The sequence below is a fragment of the Vicugna pacos genome, chromosome 34, assembly GCF_048564905.1.
Source record: "Vicugna pacos chromosome 34, VicPac4, whole genome shotgun sequence".
Classification (NCBI taxonomy): Eukaryota; Metazoa; Chordata; class Mammalia; order Artiodactyla; family Camelidae; genus Vicugna; species Vicugna pacos.
The window spans coordinates 21,299,853-21,320,828 of record NC_133020.1 but is presented as its reverse complement, the minus strand read 5'-3'; the positions used below and the strand labels follow the sequence as shown (position 1 = coordinate 21,320,828).

The window sequence follows — 20,976 nt, the reverse complement described above, 5'->3', positions numbered from 1 at the left end:
TATGCAAATTCTGCCCCACCCCCACCCTCTTCCAAGTTTCCCCACGAGAAGGTCACAGCAGTGAGGCTTCCTGTCGGAGCAGAGGGGCAGACTTGACTTCGCCCCTGGGGGTGTACTGTGGAGGGGAGCAGACGGAAGTCCACGTCTTCTCTCTGTTCTGTTCATAAAAATGGGAGTTTGTGGGTTTTTGAAAATTGTTTCTAAATGGAGGAGTAAACGACGCTCTTTAGTTTGGTGGGGGTTGGGACTTGTGGCTTTTTAAAAAAATCACTTTTCAGTAGGATGTATATTTCTGTTGGATTTTTTTGTTTATTTTTTTAGAATCCTCCAGAGCAACATGCGAGACCATGGAGTTAAAGAAACCCAGAGACCTTTATCAATTAATTGTACTGTTTGTGAATTTGTATAAATAATAACAAAGATCCTCTTAAAACGTTTATATTCTTACAGTAAAAGGTTAAACTGATATTTATATAATAAAAGAGGAAATATGAAGTATGTTTTTGAAAAAAAACAAAAACAAAAAAACAGAAGCCTTGTATCTGTGAATTATTTTTAAGGCTGTGTGTTTGGGTCCATGCCAAAGTAGGAGGTGTGTTTGTGTCTCTGAAAGTGTAAGGCGTAGAGTCCGGTGCATCCTGTGTGGTGTGAGTAAAGCTCGTGGTTAAAAATTTATCCTGTATAAGGTTTACTGCTGACATCTAGATGTTCTGTTTCTAGAATGTGATTAGAATGGAGATATATATCATTTTTCGTTCTAAACTGTCAACATGGAAATTTAAAGAAACTGAACAAAATGAAACTTTTCTTCAACCAGATTTGTAAGAGTCACAATTTCACCAGGGTGGCCAGTCTTTCTCTGTGTGGACATGAGATCTAGGGGGGGTGTTCGAGAAATGGGTCATGAATGTGGAAGTGGGAAGAGAGCTGGGTTTCTGGGCCCTCGAGTGGGCGTAGGGGGGTGTGAATGGGGCTGGGGTGTGGTAGGGCTGCGGCCATTGTTGGGAAAGTTCAGGGCACTCAGCCATGCAGATGACTCTCCCAGTGTGTGTGGGGGGGTCCCGGTGAGGGGAGGAGGCCCCGGCCTCTTTAGCATTCTCCGCCAGGCCAGCCCCGCTTATTGGACCACTTTCCCGGGGGCGGGGAGGCCACCCGAGTTCTTGCACATTTGCATTTTAAGCATGTGCAGTGCTAAGGCTGAGATCCACTCCGGTGAGGGCTCTTTGACTGAATTCGGGGCAGACAGATGAATGCCAACAATTCCAGCAAAGAGTAAGAGCAGTCTGACAGCCGCGCTGGGGCTGCGGAAGCCGAGGAGTGAGAACGCCCAGACAGTGGGGTCATAGTCTTGGTTTCACGCAGGTCTGCCTCCACTGTTGCCGAGATTTTTTTTTTTTCAATACTGATCTCAGGAGGAGCTGATAAGAGTCGCATAAAACTTCTCCTGGATCGACACCTCTTTCCAGGAAGAGAGCTCAGACCAGGTTTCTCTCTGGCAAGGTTGTTTTGTCACATTTCCAAACTTGCAGCTCGGGGTTGTCACAAAAGCCACATTGTTCCTTCTTGGAGAGACATCACAGTGGGTCTAATGGAGCCTGACGCTAGATCCATCTTCCTTTTCTTTGGGGACGGTCCGGATCCCTTTCCTCCCTCTTAGGTTACAGAGCTTATGGCCTGGCCTGGGGGGAAGAAATGCGTGAAGGGACCTTGAATTAGGGTCAGCTTTCTCACTGAGCGGTCGCCGCTACCGCACGCGAAGGAGCTCTGAGACTGTTTCCTTCCAAGAGACTGTGGCTGTGCAGAGCCAGTCAGTGAAAATCTGGGCATCTCCCGTGTCAGGCTCTGCGCTCGCATGCTTTAATGTGAAAAAGTAATCCTGCCAGCTGTCACCAGAGGGTTCTCTGCTTTTCTGCTGTTTTGGTTTTTACTTGAAAGGTGACATACAAGCTTGACTAGAGGCTGGTAAATTCGAGTTCGGAAGTTAAAATCGTGGGTCCAGTGTCCTCATCCTGAACTGGACACACTTAAGAATGTATGTGGAGGGTCTCTGGGAAAGATGGATAATCCTCTCACCTTCATCTGTCAAGGCTGACTGCTGATCCCTCAACCTTTCTGGATGGAAAGAAGGGAATCTGGGTTGACAACCTATGGTGTGCTTTGCCTGGTACTTGTGAAACTCTCAAAGCAACCTGCTGCAAAGGTACCTTCTTTTCCAGGTCAGAATACTGCTTGCCGTAAGTCAGCCGCTCACCGAGGGGAGCCAGGACTCCAGTCCAGCTCCCTTCTGCTCCAGGAGAAGGCTCACTTACTGATTGCACCTTGGCTTCCAGGAAGGCGACCTCACGGAAGCAAGTGGTGGCAGTCTGAACACCATACGGACACGCTTATGCCAAGGACATCATTTAAAAGGGAATAAAAATGGATTCACCCTCACCATACCTACAAGAATGGAAGGAAATGCTTCTGAGGAGTAGAAGCACTGAGAATGTGCATGGATGCGCACTTTGCGGGAGGTGTGCACGTTAAAAGGCACTTGAGCGCAAAACCTGGTGCAGGGATTTGCAGAAACGTCAGGACTGAAAAGCCCGAAATGGGACTCGGCGTGGATGTTCTCGTCTAGAAGCGGGAAACCTCGACAGGAGCCTCTGCGTGGTCGTTGAGAAAGGGCTCCCGGGCCTGCCGAAGTGTCACGGGCGAGAGCCCTGCGAGGTCGCCGTGAAGACGCTGAGCCTAAGTGCGCTGCGGCCTTCGGGCCGTTTCTGCAGCCCCCCACCCCCGGCCCCGGCGGGCCTCCAGCTGAGGGTGCTGGGCGTCGCTGTGCGATTCTTCCCACAGGGGACAGCCTCCTGCACAGTCCCGCCCACTCCATCCAGCCCATGTTGGGCGGCCGTGCTGAGGAGCCGGCCTAACTTAACAACCTTACATAGTGAAGATTTGCGTCAACGACAAAGATCTGGAAAAGCAAGTGTCCCTTTTGTTGCCATTTCTTTTCAAAGGTGAGAGCTTCCTCTTGAACAGGGACGCATGACGCACGTAGACTGAGGCACGCCAGCCCCCACCCAGGTGTTTCCTGCCGCGGTTGCTTAGATCGCCGGCCTTGGAGTACAAGTCAACCCTTCACTTTTGACTGAGAGAACTTGAACCCAAGTTTTCAAAGGAGGAAGGGTGACCCCAGGGACCACGATGTTTCCAAAGACTAGGACCCCCTTGATTAAGAGATCGGATTTGTACAATGAAACTGACACCTCATGCCACTCCTGTCGGCCTCTGCCCCGTCCCTCTGCTCCAGGGCCCTGCTGGGGCGAAGGGGCCACAGTGAGTGACCGGGCGTCCCCTCTCTGCTGCCCTTTTCCCCTGCATCAGACATCACCCCCTTTAAACCATGAATTCTGGTCCTTTCATAGAGGCAAGACCTGAACGTGTGCACTGTGTCCCCCGAGGAGTCGGCGTGAGGCTTCTGGTGAAATAACGCACAGTCCTGGAGATCGGAAGGCCTCGGCCAGCCCTCAGCTGACGCGGGGCCACGCCGTTCCGTCAGGTGCTTGTTCAGACCGCAGCAGCTAGTTACATCTGTCGGGAAGCGAATGTTGTCAGGGGAGACGCCGTGCTTGGGTCGGTGCCGACGAGGGACAAGTTAGAAGTGAGGTCAGTGCGCAGCTGGAGTTAAGAGCCCGCACGCAGGCCTCGGGCAGAACAGCGGGTGTTTCCAGACAACTGGTAACGTCAGGTTTCCGCGGTCGGTCAGTTTCAGCCTTTTCCTCTTTCCCAGGGGTCGCCCTGCCACCGCCTGGTGGGGCGGCCTGTCCCACCCAGAGCACCTGCACGTGTGCAAAACCATGGCTTCCAGTGTCGGTTCCAGAGAAGGTCGGCCTGAGGTCAGCCCTCGAGGGCGCACGTCAGCATGCCCCCAGCAAGACAGCAGAAGTGGGATTCCCCTGCCCGCCCGGTGCTACCCAGAGAAGGGCGCACGTCCTCTTTGAAGACTAACACCTTCACGATCTCAGTCGTCTTCCATTTTGATCCTGTAAAGGACAAATGCCCCAGGCCCTTGTCCTCCGCTCTCACTGGTGAGCGGGGCAGCGTCCTGGCCATTCAGGAGGGGCATGACCAGCGAGCCGGGCGGGGACGTGGACAGGCTGGGCGGAAGTGCTGTCCCTTCCTCGGAAACCTGGTGGATACGGGACATTCAACTTTATCAACAGGGAAGAGGCTGTGCCCCGGTGACGCGGGGGGTGGGTGTCGGAGCAGCTGCCCCAGACCTTACCCACCACCTGGGCTGGTCCCGAAGCTGGAGGGGCTGGGGGCCTGTCCCGGGGCCAACACCTGCCCCCGCTGCTGAAGGGAGCTGAGCAAGAGCACGTCGTTTTCATTCGGAGTGAAAAACCCAAATGTTGAGTTACTATTTAACAAGCATTACAGGTTTTTCAAGGAGCCACAGAGCTCGTGTGAGGAGCTGGTTAATGGGCCTGGGGCCCAGGGTGGCCTGAAGGTAGGGTCCAATCGTCTCCTGTTGTCCTCGGCACCAGAGCTAGTGCCTCAGCACCACTCTGTCACAGACGGTGACACTCAGTGCAGACCCACCCATTGGTGCCTGCACGGCCTCCACCCTGAGACCCGCACGTCCAGAAACCACCAGGTGCCACCTCACGGGAACATGGGCTGTTTTGTCTTCACTCAGTGGTAAAATGTCTGGACTTCGCAGATGTGTTAGGGACAAATTCCTCTTGTCCAGAAAGAATTAAAGGGCCTCGTGTGTCATTTTACATGACCTTGCCCTCCGCAGGGTCCTGCCTGTTCACAGTGACCCCGCATGGATCCGGGTCCGAGTCACTGGAAATGGACTATGGGGAACTAGTTGAGGCCAGATTAATTTTTCATAAATTGTGTGGAATTACTCCAAAGGGCTTGCAAAGCATAGTTCTTCCTCCTCTAAAAAGATGATGAAAGGATTTACTACAAAGGTCTGTGATGAGGTTCCTCCTTAGGAAATCTTTACCCCAAACTCACATCTTCATGAATGCACGTGTACACTTGTGTAGCAACAGCTACCAGCTTCCATTCTGCTCTCTGGTTTCTAAATGGGGAGGAACCCCCCAAATTAGTCCTGATATTCCTTAGAATCTTTAGTAAATTGGACAGGTGGGCAAAGTAAAGGAGGAGTTGCCACAGTTAAACCCCTCAAATTCCTAGCGTTCTTAGATGGAAGATGGCGTTTTGGAGAGCTGTGTTTCTCCTGCCATGTTTAAACTGTAGCTTCAGCACTGAGAGCCCACTGCTATAAGCTCCTACAAAAAAAAAAAGAAGAAGAAGAAGAAGAAAGCAAGAAAAGAAGGAAGAAAGGCCAGTGGGTGTGCCTTGAGCAAACCCGATGAAAACACAAAATTAAAGTGACAATGTTTAGCTCTAGTTTGTTTCAAATGCACATTTAGACAGTCTCTGCGGAATCTACGAAAGCAGCACGGCCAGGTTCTGTGTTCCAGGTTTTGTGAAGCTCGCAGCTTGCTGCTGTAGGACGCAGAGAAGGTCCTGGGTTGTCTAAGCCTGGACTAGACGGCTGGCTGGCTTTTCCAGCCCTCCCTGACCCCCGTCCGTGCACTTGAGCCAGAAGCCGGGCCACCGTGCTCGGAGTCCACCAGCGGCAGTCAGCACAGGGTGACCCACAGGCAGGCAGCTGGCCTGTCTTCCCCCACAGAGCCCCAGAGGCACGGCGGAAACTCCCTACAGCAAGCCGGCACCAGATTCAGCGGCAAACACCCTCGTCGCGCTTGCCCCAGACGTGGAAATGACCGTGCAAGTGAGGGGACAGAGGTCAAGCACCGCGCTTCCCTGAGAGGCAGCGGTGGGATGTCGCTCCTGCCTCCTCCTGGGCGGTTCCTCGACCTCCCCATCCCCGCCGAGCCCCCTCCCACCCACGCACACGCCACTGACCCTCCCCCTGGGATGCAGCCGGGGTCACGTCCACCTGATGTCAGGGCTGGGAGTCCGGCTTTGCGCTTTTCTTTACCCCAAGTTTACTAGGAAGATTTCAGGACCCACTCTAAGGCGGAAAAGTAAAGGTAACGCAAAACGCTACGTATTTGTCTTCCACGTGCAAGAGGCAGTTTCTCCATCCACAGAGCCTGCGGGCCCTGCGTTCTGTCAGCAGGTGGCAGCATTGCCCGCGAGCTGGCAGCCCCGTGGGCGCCACGACCTGCCCTGACGGGTGCCCTCCGGTCGCCTCCCCACAAAGAAAGTCCCAGCATCAGCGCTGGCGAGAGGGGGCGCTCACGTGGCCGACGGGGGACGCAGCGCTTTTAAGTGTCAGTGGAGTCACCCAGGGAGCCCGGTGGGGGCACCTGGCTTGGGAGCAGGTGACAGATGCATCTCGTGCCGGACAGGACTCAAACCCCAACTTCTGGGGGTAGGTGAGGGTGCAGTGTGCACGCGGTCCTGGGTTCAATCCCCGGCCTCTCCACTGAAAAAAAAGTAAGTGACTAAATGAAACCTAATGCCCCCCACCCCCCAGAAGCGCTTACACAACTGGATGCCACCCTTCGGTCCCGGTTCGCGCTGCGCCTCTGTGCTTACGCCTCTCTGGGTCCGCAGTTCACCAACGTCAGCTTCTAGCTTTTCTTTAAGACCATCTCATACAAACCCTGTTAGATCGCCGGGTTGGGGGAGTTTGGGTAAACAAACGGGGGGACAGTTCACAGTCAGACACGGATACACCCATTTTAACAAGGAGGAGCAAGCGCGCTGGCTTTTTAAATTACAAAAGCACAAAGTGGACTGTTTGTGATGAAAACTCTAGAATCCTCTGAGGAAGAATGAAAATATTTAAGCATTGTTAGGAGTATTTACTTTTAGTTGTTTTTATGATCAAAATGAGTAACTTCATGGAACCTGCAGGAGTCTGTGAAAGGGAAAGGGCTAAGAGCCCCGATGAAGAGGCAAGGCTGCTGGAGCACCCGATCCCTCCCGCGGCAAAGAGACCTTAGGAGACGGTGGCAGAGATCAAGGCAAAGGGAGAGAACTTCTGGGCCAATTCGGCCAGATTCCATTAAATGCCACAACAAGGGACAGGCTGGTCTTGCCATCTTGGCCTTGATGGTCCGGCCTCAGAGAGTCAAAGGGCAGAGGGTGCAGGTGTGGAGGGAACGTGCGGGGAGTGGGGGTGGACGTGCCCGTGGCTGCTCCTGCCACGCCGTGTCATCAAGTAGGATGCAGACACCAGCACGGTGACATAGCTCATCTGTGGTTAGAAAATGGGAGGAGAGGAGGGAGAAGCTTCTGGAACTCAGGGCCCAGGCAGGAAGCCGACCCCGTTCCTGCCAGCATCCAGGAAGGTGGTATCAAAGCAGAAAACGTCCCAGGCTGAAAAATGCCGCTGTCAGTGACACACGGAACTAATACAGGCTCGGGGAAACGGCCTGAAGAAAGAAAAGAGGTGGCAGAGGAAAGAACAGTATCGCTCGGGCCAAGCCGTGGGGTCCAGGCGGGGAAGGCAGAGACACAGGGTGAGGAGGGGGCAGCACAACCGGCCTGGTCCCTGAGGAGCCAGAGCCATTTGGAGGCGGTTCTTTGATCTGCTGTCCCCAAAAGCAGCCTTCCTGGGCCCTTTTCTCCAGTTGTGTGACTCGGATGGGAGACAGAAATCCCAGCTGATGGGCCCCCAGGCTGGTGCTCGGAGCTGGCTGTAGGGCGGCGTGCCCCACTCCCAGACTGTGGCTGTTACTGCCCCACCCTCCGGGCCATCACTGTCAGGAGGAACCTCTGTGCTCCCCACTTCCCTCTCTGCAGGGAAAGCCAGCTGGCAGGCCAGCATCATGGGGAGACAGAGCTCAGGGTTCCCGGGGCTCTGGTGTGAGGCCCCTCACAGGGGCCCTTTAGGCGGCAGGTGGCCCCTGCCCTGGACCCTGCACCTCAACCCCCAGAGTCAGGCCTCTTGGCTCTGTCCTGACCCAGAAGTTCTGGCCAGCGCCCCAGTTGTCCCAAGAAGACAGCTTTTGTCCCAGGGCATTGCCCTGGAGGCCCCAGCCAGGTGGCCACAGACACAGGTGCAGGCCCCTCACCTTTCTCTGTCCTCTCAGTCCCCCCACAAAAGCACAGGGTCCGAGTGGCCAGCAGTGGTCCTTGCATGGAATCTGGCCTGGCCATGCCCTGGTCCCTGAGTCTATGGAGTTGGGGAAGAGGGCACAGACAGGTCTGTGGTGGGGGCCGGGATGCGGTGGCCACGACACGGAAGGAAGCAGGCCCAGGGCCTCCCCCCGCCCCGCTTTCTGCTGATGCCCCAGAGGGAAAGCCCCCAGGCCACCCCGAGGCCCGTGAGCCCCGACTCCCACGTCCCTTCCTGCTGCTGCACCTGCCAGGAACTCCCAGCATCCGAGCAAGGCCGCCAACACTTCCCCCCCACAGCCCTCCCCCGGGCGCCCACGCTGGCGCTAATCCACCCGCAGCGGCCCGCGGCTCCTCTCCCCTAAGCCCCTGATAACGGTTTTACTAAAATCCTCTTTGGATGGAAAAAAACCCCAGCTGGACATTTCAGGCCTCGCACAATGTACAAGCCCGCAGGTCCTGTACCCACCTCACAAAGGCCTCTAATCAAGTGGAAAATGTGCTGGAGGCCAGAGGTTGGGTCTGCAATTATTTTTTAAGGGATTATGGAGAAGAATAGGGGCGGCGAGGCCCTCCCCCGCTTTGTTTTCCATTCGGTCCAGTTCCGAGACACACAGGGCCGGTCACAGTTGCCCGGATCGCCCCGCACAAGGGCCTCACCGCTCCCTTCCCTGGTGGAAAGGTGTCATCTTTGAACACCGCAGCTTCAGGAAGATTTAGAGGGTTTGGAGGCAATCTGAAGGCCCTGTTCTGACCCCGTTTAAGCCCCTATTTATAAAACCACTGTGGAGCAGGCTCCCGTGTGTGGGGAGAGCCCTCACTCATTAACCTCTAACCCCGCTCTGAATGCAGAGGGGAGGGTCCCCACGCTGCTGGGATTCAGGGCATTCACGAGGGCTTCCCAGGCTTTGGAGGGCAAGAGGTCGTGTTCCCAATCTTGCCAGATAGCCTCCTCTTTATTTATACACATTGACCCTTCCCTCCCATGGAGCACATAGCCAGGAAACTCCTAATGCAAAACGTGGATTAAAAACACAAAACGAGAGCCATTTTTATCAGCCTATTTGGAGCTGCCGTTTAAAAGCGCACACCGCGGCGGGAGTTTGTCCTCCCCAGACACTGCGAAGGAACTTTGCTGAGGTCGTTCACGCCCGAACGTTCACGGAGGATTAACTGCTAAGGAAGAATGTTTCAGGCTGGCCTGAAGTCTTCATCCTTCTGTTTCAGCCCAGAGAAACTGCTCACCCCTCCAAACCGAGCTGGCCAGTGATGTATGCAGATACCCAGTTCAAAGGAAATGACCACAGATTCCTAATCTCATTCTGGGATGATCAAGGATTAGGCTGTTTGGATCTGAAAGTCAGAAGTCTGCGTATATTTCAAAATAAATACCAGGCTGAGTGATCATTTCCAGGTCCTTCCTTCAAAGTCCCTAAAATGCCTTTGGTCAAAAATAAAAACTGCAAAAAGCAAAACAATAACTCTGGTCTGTTTTCGTCGGTACTGACGCCTTCCTGACATCTTGCCTCACTGGGTTTCTAGCTCTCCCTCAGAAGAACTCTGAACAGTCCAGAAGCAGATGGAGAGAAACATGATTATTACATTTAATACGCTGCGCTCAGCCCTTGATGCACATGTCATACTGCCATTTTAAGTTGGTCTTCCCAGCTCCCTTGGTGGGTCTTACAGGAGGAAGGGACCATTTAGTTTCCCTAAAGAAAGCAAGTGAGGGTGGGCCCGCTGGGGTCCTCTCCCCAGATCGTGGCAGAGCAGTGGGTTATCGGAACGAGACAGCTTTCTCCAGGAATGAATCATCCTCACCCTGCTTTACATGAAGATGAGCATCTTCAGAAAGTTGAAGTGAGGCGTTCAAAGCACACCCGGACCATCTCTAAATTAGAGCCTGAGGGCTTCACTTCCAAGCTTCCTCCCGGAACACACTCCCTGAACCCCCCGACTCAGAAGGCCCCTTAGCTTCTGGCCCGGGCTCATCACCTTGTTCTGGTCTTACCATTATTCATACACTTCTCCATCCTCTTTTTTTTTTTTTTCCAATTGAAACACAGTCAGTTACAACGTGTCGCTTTCTGGTGTCCAGCGCAGTGTCCCAGTCATGCATACGTGTACATGTATTTGTTTTCATATTCTTTTTCATTAAAAGTTATTACAAGATATTGAACATAGTTCCCTGTGCTGTACAGAAGAAACTTTTTACTTCTCCACCCTCTTACACACTAGACTGAACAAAGTATCGGTTGTTCTCAAAGTCACTTCCTACCAAAGCCAGCTTGGGAGAAAGTAAAACAGCAACTTGGAAACAATAATGTGACAAAACAGTGACAACAGTGCACCTCGGAGTTTTCAGGGCAGAGGGAAATCTCAGTACTTCGGAATGGAAACATCTTTTAGATTCTTTAGATCACAAAGGTATCTGAAAACCAACTCTTAATTTTCCCATTCAAAAAACAAGATGAACATAATTGGAATTAAGAAGCAGAAAGTACAGGCTTTCAAGTTAATTAAGAGGAAAAAAATTTCAAGGTCTAAAAAGAGAAGGAAATTTTATCTTGAGGTTGAAATGTTATCGGTCCAGGAATGAATAATCCTCACCGTGCTTTAAATGAAGATAAACTTCTTCAGAAAGGTGAAGTGAGACGTTCAAGGGCATCGGAGACCATGGACCATCCCTATCACGAAGGAGGCATGAAACATTACGTCCCCAGGCCCCACCGGGGGGGAACCTGCAGGAGAAGCGAGCCTCCCTTCCCTACAGTATTTTCTCGCTCCTCCCCCCCATGCTCCCGGTCCCCCAGTCTGCACCTAACTCCTGCTCAAACCATCTCCGCAGTGCGGCTTCGTACTTCTGAAATTCTCCCATTCACTCGTTTTCCAGCATTACGGGCGCACTTATGTTCTGGTTCACCGAACTCTCTAAACCGCCATCTCCGCACCCAACGATCTCAGTTCCTATCCACAGACCCCACTGGGGCCCACGGCAGTCCGGACCCAGGCTCCCTGCTTCCCTGCCCTTCCCTCCAAGTCCGTCCCCGCTCCTCCCAACAGCCACGGGGGGTCCCTGAAACATGCAAACTGTGGTGTCCAGAGAGTGACACCCACATTCCCACAGCGGACTGGCAGCCTCACACCGAAGCTTTCAGATATAATTTTTAGTAAAACAGTCCTGCCTATTTGAGGCTGTTCTTAAAAACGATATATGAATTCTTATTTCAAAAATCCTTATTTTAAAGGAAAAGAAGAAATTAAAAAAAGAGAAAAAACTTTCTTATTTTAGTGGGGAGGGTACAGCTCAGGGGTGGAGCACATGCTTGGTACGCACGAGGCCCTGGTTTCAATCCCCAGTGCCTCTATCAAAGAAATAAACCTAATGACTCTCCCAATAAAAAATTTTTTAAAAAAACCCAAAAATCTTTATGCTAAAAAACTGTCCAGAATAGGAAAGTTTGGATGGCAAAGCTGCCCTCCATCCCTCCCTCCCTGGAGGTCCAGTGGCCGAGTCGGCTGTGTCCTTTGGACCCAACCCCAGCCTTCACAGCGGTGACTGCCCCCAGCCTGGGGCGGATCGCCTTCCCCTCCGCCCGTATAAGGTCCTGACACGCGGCGCCCGGCAGCCCGGTCAGGCCCCCGAAGGGGCCGCGGTCCCCAGGCAGCTTGGACTGCTGCTCCCTCGGTCTCCTGCTTCAGAACCCCGTCCAGCCCCTCTCTGGGAACCATCAGCGCGTTATCTACGTGGTGCTGACAGTCAAGCGGCAGGGCTGGGAGCCCTGAGCCCGCTGTTATCAGTTACGGAGCTAAAACGACGTTAAGAGCCCATAAAAACGCTAGCAAGTGCTCCTCCTGACCAGCCCATCGGGAGTCGGTTCACAGTCACAAGAGCCTGCTGGTTTACTGGGGTTAATTGCTAATTAAGAGTCAAAGTGCTAGAGCTTATGAACGATTTTTTTAAAATACGAATGAGGAGGGGCTGCAGGCTATCTCTCGCTTGGTGAACGTTTGTTTGGCAGTGAGCCTGGGGGGCCCCCAGGCAGGGAGACAGCCCCACCTCCCGCTCCCTGTAGGAGCCCTGCTCCCTCAGGTGCGAGGGAAAGAGGAGGACTTGCACCGGGAAGGGCTCCCAGCCCACAGCCTGGCTGGTCTGAGCCGCGGCCCGGAACCTGCACGTGCCCGTGCGAGCATCTCCTGTGTGTTTTTTAGGAAAAAAGTTGGGGGTCTGTCACTGCCTGGAGTTCCCAGTGCGGGAGGCCTGGTCGGCCGGGACCAGGAGGCAGAGCCGAGGTTTACATCGTCCAAGATGAAGTTCCCTCCAGCCCCGGCCCCCGCTCGGGTCCGCCGGGCGGCCTGGACTTTGTCAGCCCCATGCAAGCTGAAAGGACTCCGGGAGGTCAAGCCAGCCCAGGTCCTCGACTTGGATGATGATCTGCGTTGTCCTGGCTTCACCTCAGTCGCTCTGTTTTATTAGAGGGAAGGTTTGCGAGAAGGAAAGGAGTGGTGCGAAGGTTCCTCCTGCTGTTGGAGGCCCGTGCGGGCTGTGCTGAGGGTGGGCCACCTCCGTGTGCATCTCCGCGGGGACCCGACTCCTGAGTGGGGAGTCCCCTGAGCTGCTTCATGGAGATGGGGCCGGGACCCCATCCCCCAAGACCCCACAGAGGGAGACGGTTCAGAGCTCGTACCCAGCCTGCACATCGGGCTGGGGGGAGTTCCAGGGGCCAAGTTCGGACAGTCCCCTAAAGACGCTGCCCTGAGGACCACGCCCGGCCCCCGGCCTCCTCCACGTGCATGTGAAAATCTAGCAGACACGCCGTCACTGTCACTGCTCCTCCCTGGAGGCCCCAGCAGCCTTCGCGGGCTTACAGTGCTGCCAGCTCCGATACGCACGCGTATTTCTGGCTTTCTGGCTCTGGCAGTGGGAGCCTGGAGACCAAGGAGGAGGAGGAGGAAGACTTGGTCCCAGGGTCCCTGAGTGGAGCTGTTAGTGTTTGGTCAGAGGGCCACTAACCCCAGCCCTGCACCGAGACCTGTGCTGCGGCTGGAGTACTCAGGGCCGGAGAGAGGCAGGCAGGCGGAGAGGCAGGCAGGCAGGCAGACAGACTGACTTTCTTTTGGTCCAACTCTTATTCAGCATCTCCTGAGAAACTGAATTGCTTTTATCTCGAAGTGGAATGACGGACCCGAGCGAGCACGGGAGGAGAAAGCTGCGGGAATCTTAATTTTTACTTTAATGAAAGTTTTTCCTCCCTCGGGGTTTTGCTTCTCTGTCCATATGAGTCCATAGAAAGTATTTTTCTTAGAGTCCACAGTCTGTCCACGTTTGTTTGTACAGATTTTTAACGGCAAACGAGAGACAAGCAGGGAGACGTGGACGCTGACTGTCGTGCTCAGATGGTGCCTCAGATCTTTCCCGTCTGGCTCAGGAGCAATGTGTTCATCGGGACTGACCGCAGAGGACGTTTGAAATACACTCTCCAGTTCATCAAAGACGGAGCCTCGCTCCTCCCCTCCCCGCGGCCCGCGCCAGGTGCTCAGGGCGAGTGCGCTGCTCATCGGAGCCCCGGGGCTGGGACCGGCGGGTCCCCGGGCGCCCCCTCAGCCCCTGGCCGAGGCAGGACAGCAAGCTTCGCAGGGTTTAGTACCACGGAGGTCCCGGCTTCGGATTCCTCAGAGGAAGGGTGTGGCGACGCCCCCGGCCCGCCGGCAGGGTGGCCCTCCGGGGCGTGTGACTGTCCCTGCTCTGCCACCAGCCTGCGTGCACCCCGCCTCTGTGCACACGCTGCTTCCCCAGGTGTGGTCTTTGGACAAGGATCACCTGGGTGCCGGCCAAAAATGCATTTCTCAGGGGAAGGTTCACAGCCTTTCTACGCTATCCCCAGGGAGTTCTTCTAAAAATGTAACCAGATCACATTGCTGTCCTGGTTAAAAACCACCACCAGCCTCCTGCCCGGTGACAAACAGAGCCCCAGCTCCTCACCGCGGGACTGTGAGTATCAGAGCCCCAGGTGCTCCCAGAGCGCCCCGCCGCCAGCCCCCACCCTCCCGAACGCCAGCCTCTCATCCTAGCGTCACCTCTGTGCCAGGCACAGCCTGTGCCCCAGGCCCAGAGTGCTCTTCCGTCCGCCTGCCTCCGAGGCCGGGCTCACGTGACCTTTATGAGCCTCCTGTCTCTCCCCCGTGTCCCCCACGCTGTCTGAGGCCCCAGTATCCGCACCCCCGGCTCCCACCGTAACGTCCCCCTCGCCCTGGAAGGTTCTCCCAGTCGCGGCGGCCCGGGGGCGTTGGACTGACAAGGATGAAAGTGTGTATCATGTTTCTCCCAGGTGCCCGGCTCCGTGCCAGGGGCTGTGGGTTCACTGCCGAGCGAAGCTTGTTCCAGTCTCAGAAAGCTGACAGCCTCGTGGGAAGAGAAACAATTAGAAATTACCAGACTCTGTGATGAATGTGGTCACTGGGAAAGTCCCTGGGGCAGTTCGGGGTGAGGAACCCCTGTCAAGGGGCCCTGACCCAGCCTGGGGCCCAGAGAATGCCTCCCAGACCACGCCAGGGCCGACCTCGCCTCCTGGGCCTGCGGCGCACACAAGGGGAGGTTCTGGGCGACATTTATCAACTGAAGAGTCACCTCACTGGGGATGAACCTCAGTGCTCCGCCCAGACCTTGGACCCACAGGCCCAGTTATTAGCCGTCTCTATGCACGCGCGCCCCAGGCAGCTCGACCTAACCCTCTGAAAACTCAGCAGCACCCCCTCCCAAACCTCTCTGCCTGCCCGGACAGTCTACAGCCTCCGGAAGAGACACCTCGGCTGGGCCGAACAGGAGCCTGGACTTCCGTGTGGTCCCTCCCTCGCTCGTGGCAGACCCCGTGCCTGGCCAGGGCATCCCAGCCCGTCACCCTGCTTCACCCTGTCTCTGTCCGCACTACCTCGGCCCCAGCCCATCCTCGTCTCTTGGAACTCTGACCCAGCTCCCAAGAGTGATTTTTCTGATGCACAAGCCTGATTCTGTCACTTCCTCGCTCACACTTCTCCAGTGGCTCCTTCTTGCCCATAGGTTAAAACCTGAGCTCTGCCACACACCGTCTGCGGCCCTGGGTGATCTGGCCCAAAGCTTCCCTCCACGGCTGCTGTCCCACCGGCGCGCGCCCGTGGCGCTGAGTCCGGCAGTCCTGTTCTCGCAACACGCCACGGCCTCCCACGCCCGGCCGGCGCGCACCATGCTCTCCTCTGGGACCCGGGCAGGACCCCTGGACCAGCACAAGGGACCTCCTAAAGCACCAGCTGGGCTGAGACCTGAGAAAATGGAGGGTGCTGGGTGCATCTTACCGGTAACCCAAAAAGCTCAAAGTGTAACGAGCAGTGTCTTGATCAGATCAGAATGTTCCTATGTTGAAAGAGGCACATTGTTTGCATTAAAATATTCCCTGCACCTACGAGGAACTAACACGACATTGTAAACTGACTATATTTCGATTAAAAAAATGTATCAAACACTCCCTGCCCCCGATTACAAAGGTGCAGGAGGACACTTTCGAGGGTGAAGCAAAGTTCTGTGTCTTGATTATGGTGGTGACTCCACGGGGGATGCACACCTGTCAAAACTCGCGACACTGCAGACTTCAAATGAGAGCGATCTACTGAACATAAATTACGTCTGCATAAGGTTGCTATGAAAAACGTCCCCTCCCTCAGACCAACCACGGCCGGAGCTGTCCTGTCTCCCCTAATACACTCCATCCCTGCCCACCGGCCTGCCTTTCCTGACCTCCCCAGACAAACACGGGCGCCTTCTCTTGTCCCCTCAGTTCTAGTCACTCCGTCCCAACCTTGCTGGTGGGCCTCTGAAGTCCCCTTGGTGGAGGAATCTGCAGTCACAGAACTTAAGACCCCACAGAAATACGAGGCTGGGGGTGGCGAGGTCCCAAGTGGCTGGAGCACAGGACTGCGTGTGTCCTGGTAACCCCTGCTCTTAGCAGCGAATGTACTCAGGGCACAGCAGGTGTCCCACAGACGCCCGAGGAGCAAGCGGAGGACAGACACGCTCCTGGCCCACGGGCTCAGGCAACTCTCGCCCGAGGAAGACCGACGGAGCTGTCGGAACGACCACGGCGGGGCCAGTCCTGCACTGATCTCGCTCCCGAGGAACCTAAGAAAAGTCCAGGTTTATTAAAAAGTCACACGTTACTGTATATAAAGTAAACAACACGGACCTGCTGCAGAGCACAGGCAACTATATTCAGTATCTTTTTGTAACATAAAATGGAAAAGAATCTGAGAAGAAAACGTATATACGTACGTGTATGTGTAACTGAATCACTTCGCTGTGCGCCTGAAACTAACATTGCAAATCAACTACACTTCAGTAAAAAAATTGTTTTAAGTCACTTTTGAGAACCGCTGGGCCCCATGCAGCTATTTCAAAGTCAAGGAACCGACACACACGATGAGACTATTTCAAGAATCTTTTTAAAAGTGTTACTTGGGTTTATACGACTGATGAGCTACGTTCCCTGAACGTTGCTGGTTTAAGAAGCCAGTGTCACAGTGACAGCCAAACGTGGACGTGCTTTTAGAGGCAAAGACAAGGAGATCTGACATCTAAGTTACGCCCAAGCTTCTCAAGCAGTCCCCCGCCGGACGGTCATAGCAACGCGGGGCTGTCAGTGACAAACAAGAGCCAGGCAGGGTGGGGACAGCTGACCGGGTCGGCGGACGGGAGCTGCCGCGGTCGGGCAGGGACTCCCACCCCAGACGCAGCAGACAGGGGCGAGAGGAGCCGGGCCATGCGGCAGCCCGTCCTTTGGCCACCGTTCCCACAGCCACTCGGGAGACCTCCAAGGGGCTAAATGTCAAGGGAGGCCGAGGAGAGTTAATACCATGCTGTCCCCACGATCACATCGTCGAAGACTTACTGAGTGTTTAGAGTATTCCTGGACTGAAACGGGCAAAAAGTGGTGCAGAAACTTGGGCTTGGCTGCCTCGCTCATTCCATCCGCAGCTCAGCCCAGATGGCCCCCTCAGGCCTCATGGTCTTCACTTGTGAAACCAGACAAAATACTAGACGCTGCCTGTGCCACCAGGCCAGGAGGGGCGACAGGGCATCGCGAAGAGTGAAGCAACCTCGCCTCCGCGAGCACGTCCTGCAGGTGCCCCCAGCCCCGCACGCCCGGGCAAAGAGGCCCACCTTGCAACTGCCAGCTCCTGGGCAGGGCCCTCGCCGCCCACCAGAGTAGGAATGAATGCTCCCTGGGACGGCCCCCAGCCTGCGGCCACTCCAGCCCCCAGGGGCGTGTGTCCCGTCCAGGCTGAGCTCCCAGCGGCCTCCACCCCACCTGCCCCAGGGAACTGGCCGGGCCGCCCACCCTCCCTTGTCGCACTCTCCCACCCCTGACCTCACAAATCATTTCCCAAACACCACCACCTTCCCTCACCTTGGAAAGGAAAGAAAAATGAAAAGGGGGGAAAGATACGGCAAGAGGAAGATGGGATGAACTCAGGCTGCCCCGAATGGGGCCTTGGACTTACGTACACGGTCTCCATCAACACACACACGAGAGGAGAAGGCAGCACGGATCATGTGAGCTCGTACAGAGGTGAAGAGGCAGCCGTCTTTTCCTTTCAGCTCTTGAGAATTTCTGTGTATTCTTCACTCCCCACCCTTAGGAAAACGCTTTTAAATGATTATGGTTATATTATTAAAGGTAACTCCTCTAGATTGTTCTTAATGTCTCAGGACGACACTTCGTGCTGTCGGCCCAAAGTGACCTCCAGGAAGCACACTCTCGTTATGCACATATGTATGTGCGTGCGTGTGTGTATGTACACGTGTGTTATGCATGCATGTCCACAGATACATAAAATGATGGTCCGTATACTAATGGTACAGGTTTCTTTCTTTTTTTTAGTTTTTTTGTGGGTAATTAGGTTTATTTATTCATTGTTAGAGGCGGTACTGGGGATTGAACCCAGGACCTCGTGCACACTAAGCACATGCTCCACCACTTGAACTGTACCCTCCCCCAAGGGTACAGATTTCTGAGAAAGCAAATGGCGGTCACTCCGCGATAGCTGGCCTCGAAGACACCCACACTCCCCAAAGGAAGCGCGGTGGGAGGCCTGGCAGTCCCCCTCTGGGACACAGCCTGTCTCCGTGTTTCATTTGCCCGTCCTTCCCCGAAGCACTGTCAACCCCTTGACAAATCATCCTTCGTTACTGTTCCTGAGAGCCCCAATGGGGGAGAAATTCACTGCGTGTCTCACAGAGGCAACTCCTCTCCCGGCGGGCTTTTCACGTCCACGGAAGCCATTTAGAATTTATCCCGGCTTCCTTTTGCCCCGTCTGTTTGGTGTTTGTTGTCGCTTCTTGTTTTGTCTTTCTCTCTCCCTGGTTTTATAAACCAAGTGGGATCATTTTGCCCCATGAGTGAGGGGAATGCTTCTGAAAGAATAAAGATTGAAAGAGGACTGGGGTAGGAGACAGAAGGAGGCTGAGGAGAAGCAAACTGAGCCGGCTGGGCAGGGACGGCCGCCCTCCCGACGTGGAGGGCACGGGTGGGGGTCACCTTACGCAGGGACCACGAAGGACCACAGGGGACAGAAACAGCCCACATTAAGAGCAGGTCAAGCCAGTGACAAGCAAATGCCTTCCCAACATCCCGGCTCTCACGGCTCTGCGTTCCCTCGGTCCGCCCGTCCCAGCCGTGGGGACGGGACTCCGCGGCACCCAGCGGAGGCGCCCCCAGCTGCAAAGTTCTCCACTGCCCTCTTCCAGTGCTGTCTACCAGCCCCACCTGAGTCCGGATCTGACAGCCAACAGGTTGGAGAACTTGTCTCTCTCTCTTTTTTTAAAACTGAAGTAGAGCCAGCCACAATGTATCAACTGCTGTGTCGACTGCTGTGCACAGTGTATACGCAGCATCATTCCCAGCCATGCACATGCGCACATACAGTCATTTTCATGTTCTTTTCCATTAGATAACCTCGTCTCTTTTGCTGCTGTCTGCGCCCAGTCTGAGGACACTGCTCAGGACGCTCCCCCGCTGCCCCGTGGGCCTGCTGGTCCGGATCCAGAATTAGGGTCCCAGGGCATGAGCCTCCCTGCACGTGAGCCTGGCCGGCTCAGACCTGCAGTCTAGGGAGCCTGTCTGAAAACATGAGGCGCCGTCCAGGGTGTGGGCCCTTTGTTGGGAGACCTTACACTGAATGACAAAGGGTTAGAGGCAGTGACTGTCTAGTCCTGTGGCTTTAAACTTACTACTTTTTTTTAGGAAATAAAAGTGCTTTCCTACTAAAATCGTAAATTAAAGCAAAAGAAATAAAAACGTGTGTAGTTGAAACTCAGGGAGGGAAGGGGACCTCCTGACTGGCCCCTAAGGAACAACTGTCTCGAAAGCCGCTTGCTAGCACAGATCCCTCCACTCCACAGACAAGGGGGTGGGTGCACAGGCAGGGGAGTCAGCGGCCCAGGCCACAGGGCCCGGCCAAGCCGGCTTCCCGACGTTCAGTCCTCTGTCTAGTGTAACGCCCTGTCTCTGGGACTCTGTTCTGAGCCACGTGGAATTCCACTTGGCCCTATTAAGCCACGAAAATGCCTGACTCGGTGCTTTAATTAAAGACTCTCTCCTGTCCGCTTCCTGCCAGTGAGAAGCTGTTATAGTTCTTCGTACCACGTTAACTCCGACTGGTAATTCTGAGCTCCTCTTGGCAGAGTAATATGGGTCAGATTCCATTAAACACATATCACTACAATAAAAATTGTTTCTCAGATCCACCACGTGGTCCACAGACTCCAGTAAAATTTAATCAGCGAGAATTTAGTACTAAACTACAGAAGAATTTGGACAGCGTTTTGAATTTCGTTGTAAAAAGATTTGCCTAAATTGTATACATTGGCCTTGTGTTGGAAGATTTGATCCTTCAGACGGCAGTGGGCTTCCAAGTCCTTCACCATAAAAGTGGCTGCATGCTGTGGAATCTGACGCTGGGACGCTGCTGCCAGGACCCCCAGGATTACCCCCACCCCACTCACGCCCCAGGCAGTCAGATGTGACACGCAGTTGGCCGGCCTGGTGCAGAGAGAAGACCCGCCAGCCCTCCCCAGGCCCCCCAGGCCGCCCAGGCCTCAGCGGGGCCCCGGGGAGTGCACTCTGGGAGCCCAGCTTCGTCAGTAAGGAGTTGGGGCATTTACAAGACTGGAGAACTCACTAAAGCAATGATGTTCAAGGCAGTTTAAAACAGGGAAGACAAGTGGGAACTTGGAAGAAACCGGGGGGCTGGGGGGCTGGCAGCTCTGTGACCCAGCCTGTGTGTGCCCAGGGCGGGGGGCCCAGAGGCCGCGGGGAGGGGGTGATGCTCCAGCTTCTGGAAGGATCGGGCGCAGAAGCGACAGCAGGGGAAAGGAGGCCGCGAGGAACGAGGAAGTTGTCTGCACGGAGTATAAATTCAAGGCTGAGGTCCAAGCAAAACATAACATTGGGACGAAAAAAAATAAGAGAAACATTTCAGATGACAAAGCTGGAAGTCTGTCTCTGAGATGTGGCTTCTCAGATCTGCCTCTCACGCCTGGCGGCCAGAACCAGAGCCCTGTCATCTCTAGACACCGAGTCCCCGACGGGCGAGGCCCCCGGGGCAGATGGAGCCCGCCCACCGCGCCCGGGTCCTGGGTGGGGGATGACGGGTGTGGGGCCAACACGTACCCCGACCCAGGCTGCTCAGCCCTGAGCTTGGACCTGAAACCTGGTGCTGGAGCAGGTCACGCTGGGACACTCCCTGAACTCCTGCCCCGTTCCTGGCACTTCTTGCCTTGCAAAGGGAGGGGAACGCTAGCAGCACTGAAAGCACAGGGGGAAGATGAAGCCTTGGCTGACGTCGACTCACACT

The 20,976-nt window shown here is 54.9% G+C and overlaps 2 protein-coding genes across 9 annotated transcripts in view; one reads left to right on the top strand and one right to left on the bottom strand.

Annotated features, from left to right (window-relative positions):
- FBXL14 (F-box and leucine rich repeat protein 14) overlaps positions 1-20,976 on the top strand; it is a 429,592-nt gene that overhangs the window by 3,102 nt on the left and 405,514 nt on the right. For 2 of the 8 annotated variants that reach the window (XM_072954484.1, XM_072954479.1), the window contains one exon: positions 13,433-13,568. The exons of 1 other annotated variant lie outside the window; for it this stretch is intronic. In XM_072954484.1, coding sequence (XP_072810585.1) covers positions 13,433-13,564 — 132 coding nt within the window. In that variant the 3' untranslated portion in view covers positions 13,565-13,568. Of the gene's footprint in view, positions 1-321; positions 819-2,216; positions 7,060-13,432; positions 13,569-20,976 lie in introns of those variants that run through there. 5 more of the 8 variants (XM_072954481.1, XM_072954480.1, XR_012066878.1 and 2 more) reach the window with 4 other exon arrangements.
- The window catches only part of WNT5B (Wnt family member 5B), an 80,859-nt gene that overhangs the window by 43,226 nt on the left and 16,657 nt on the right, over positions 1-20,976 (bottom strand). The window lies entirely within an intron of this gene.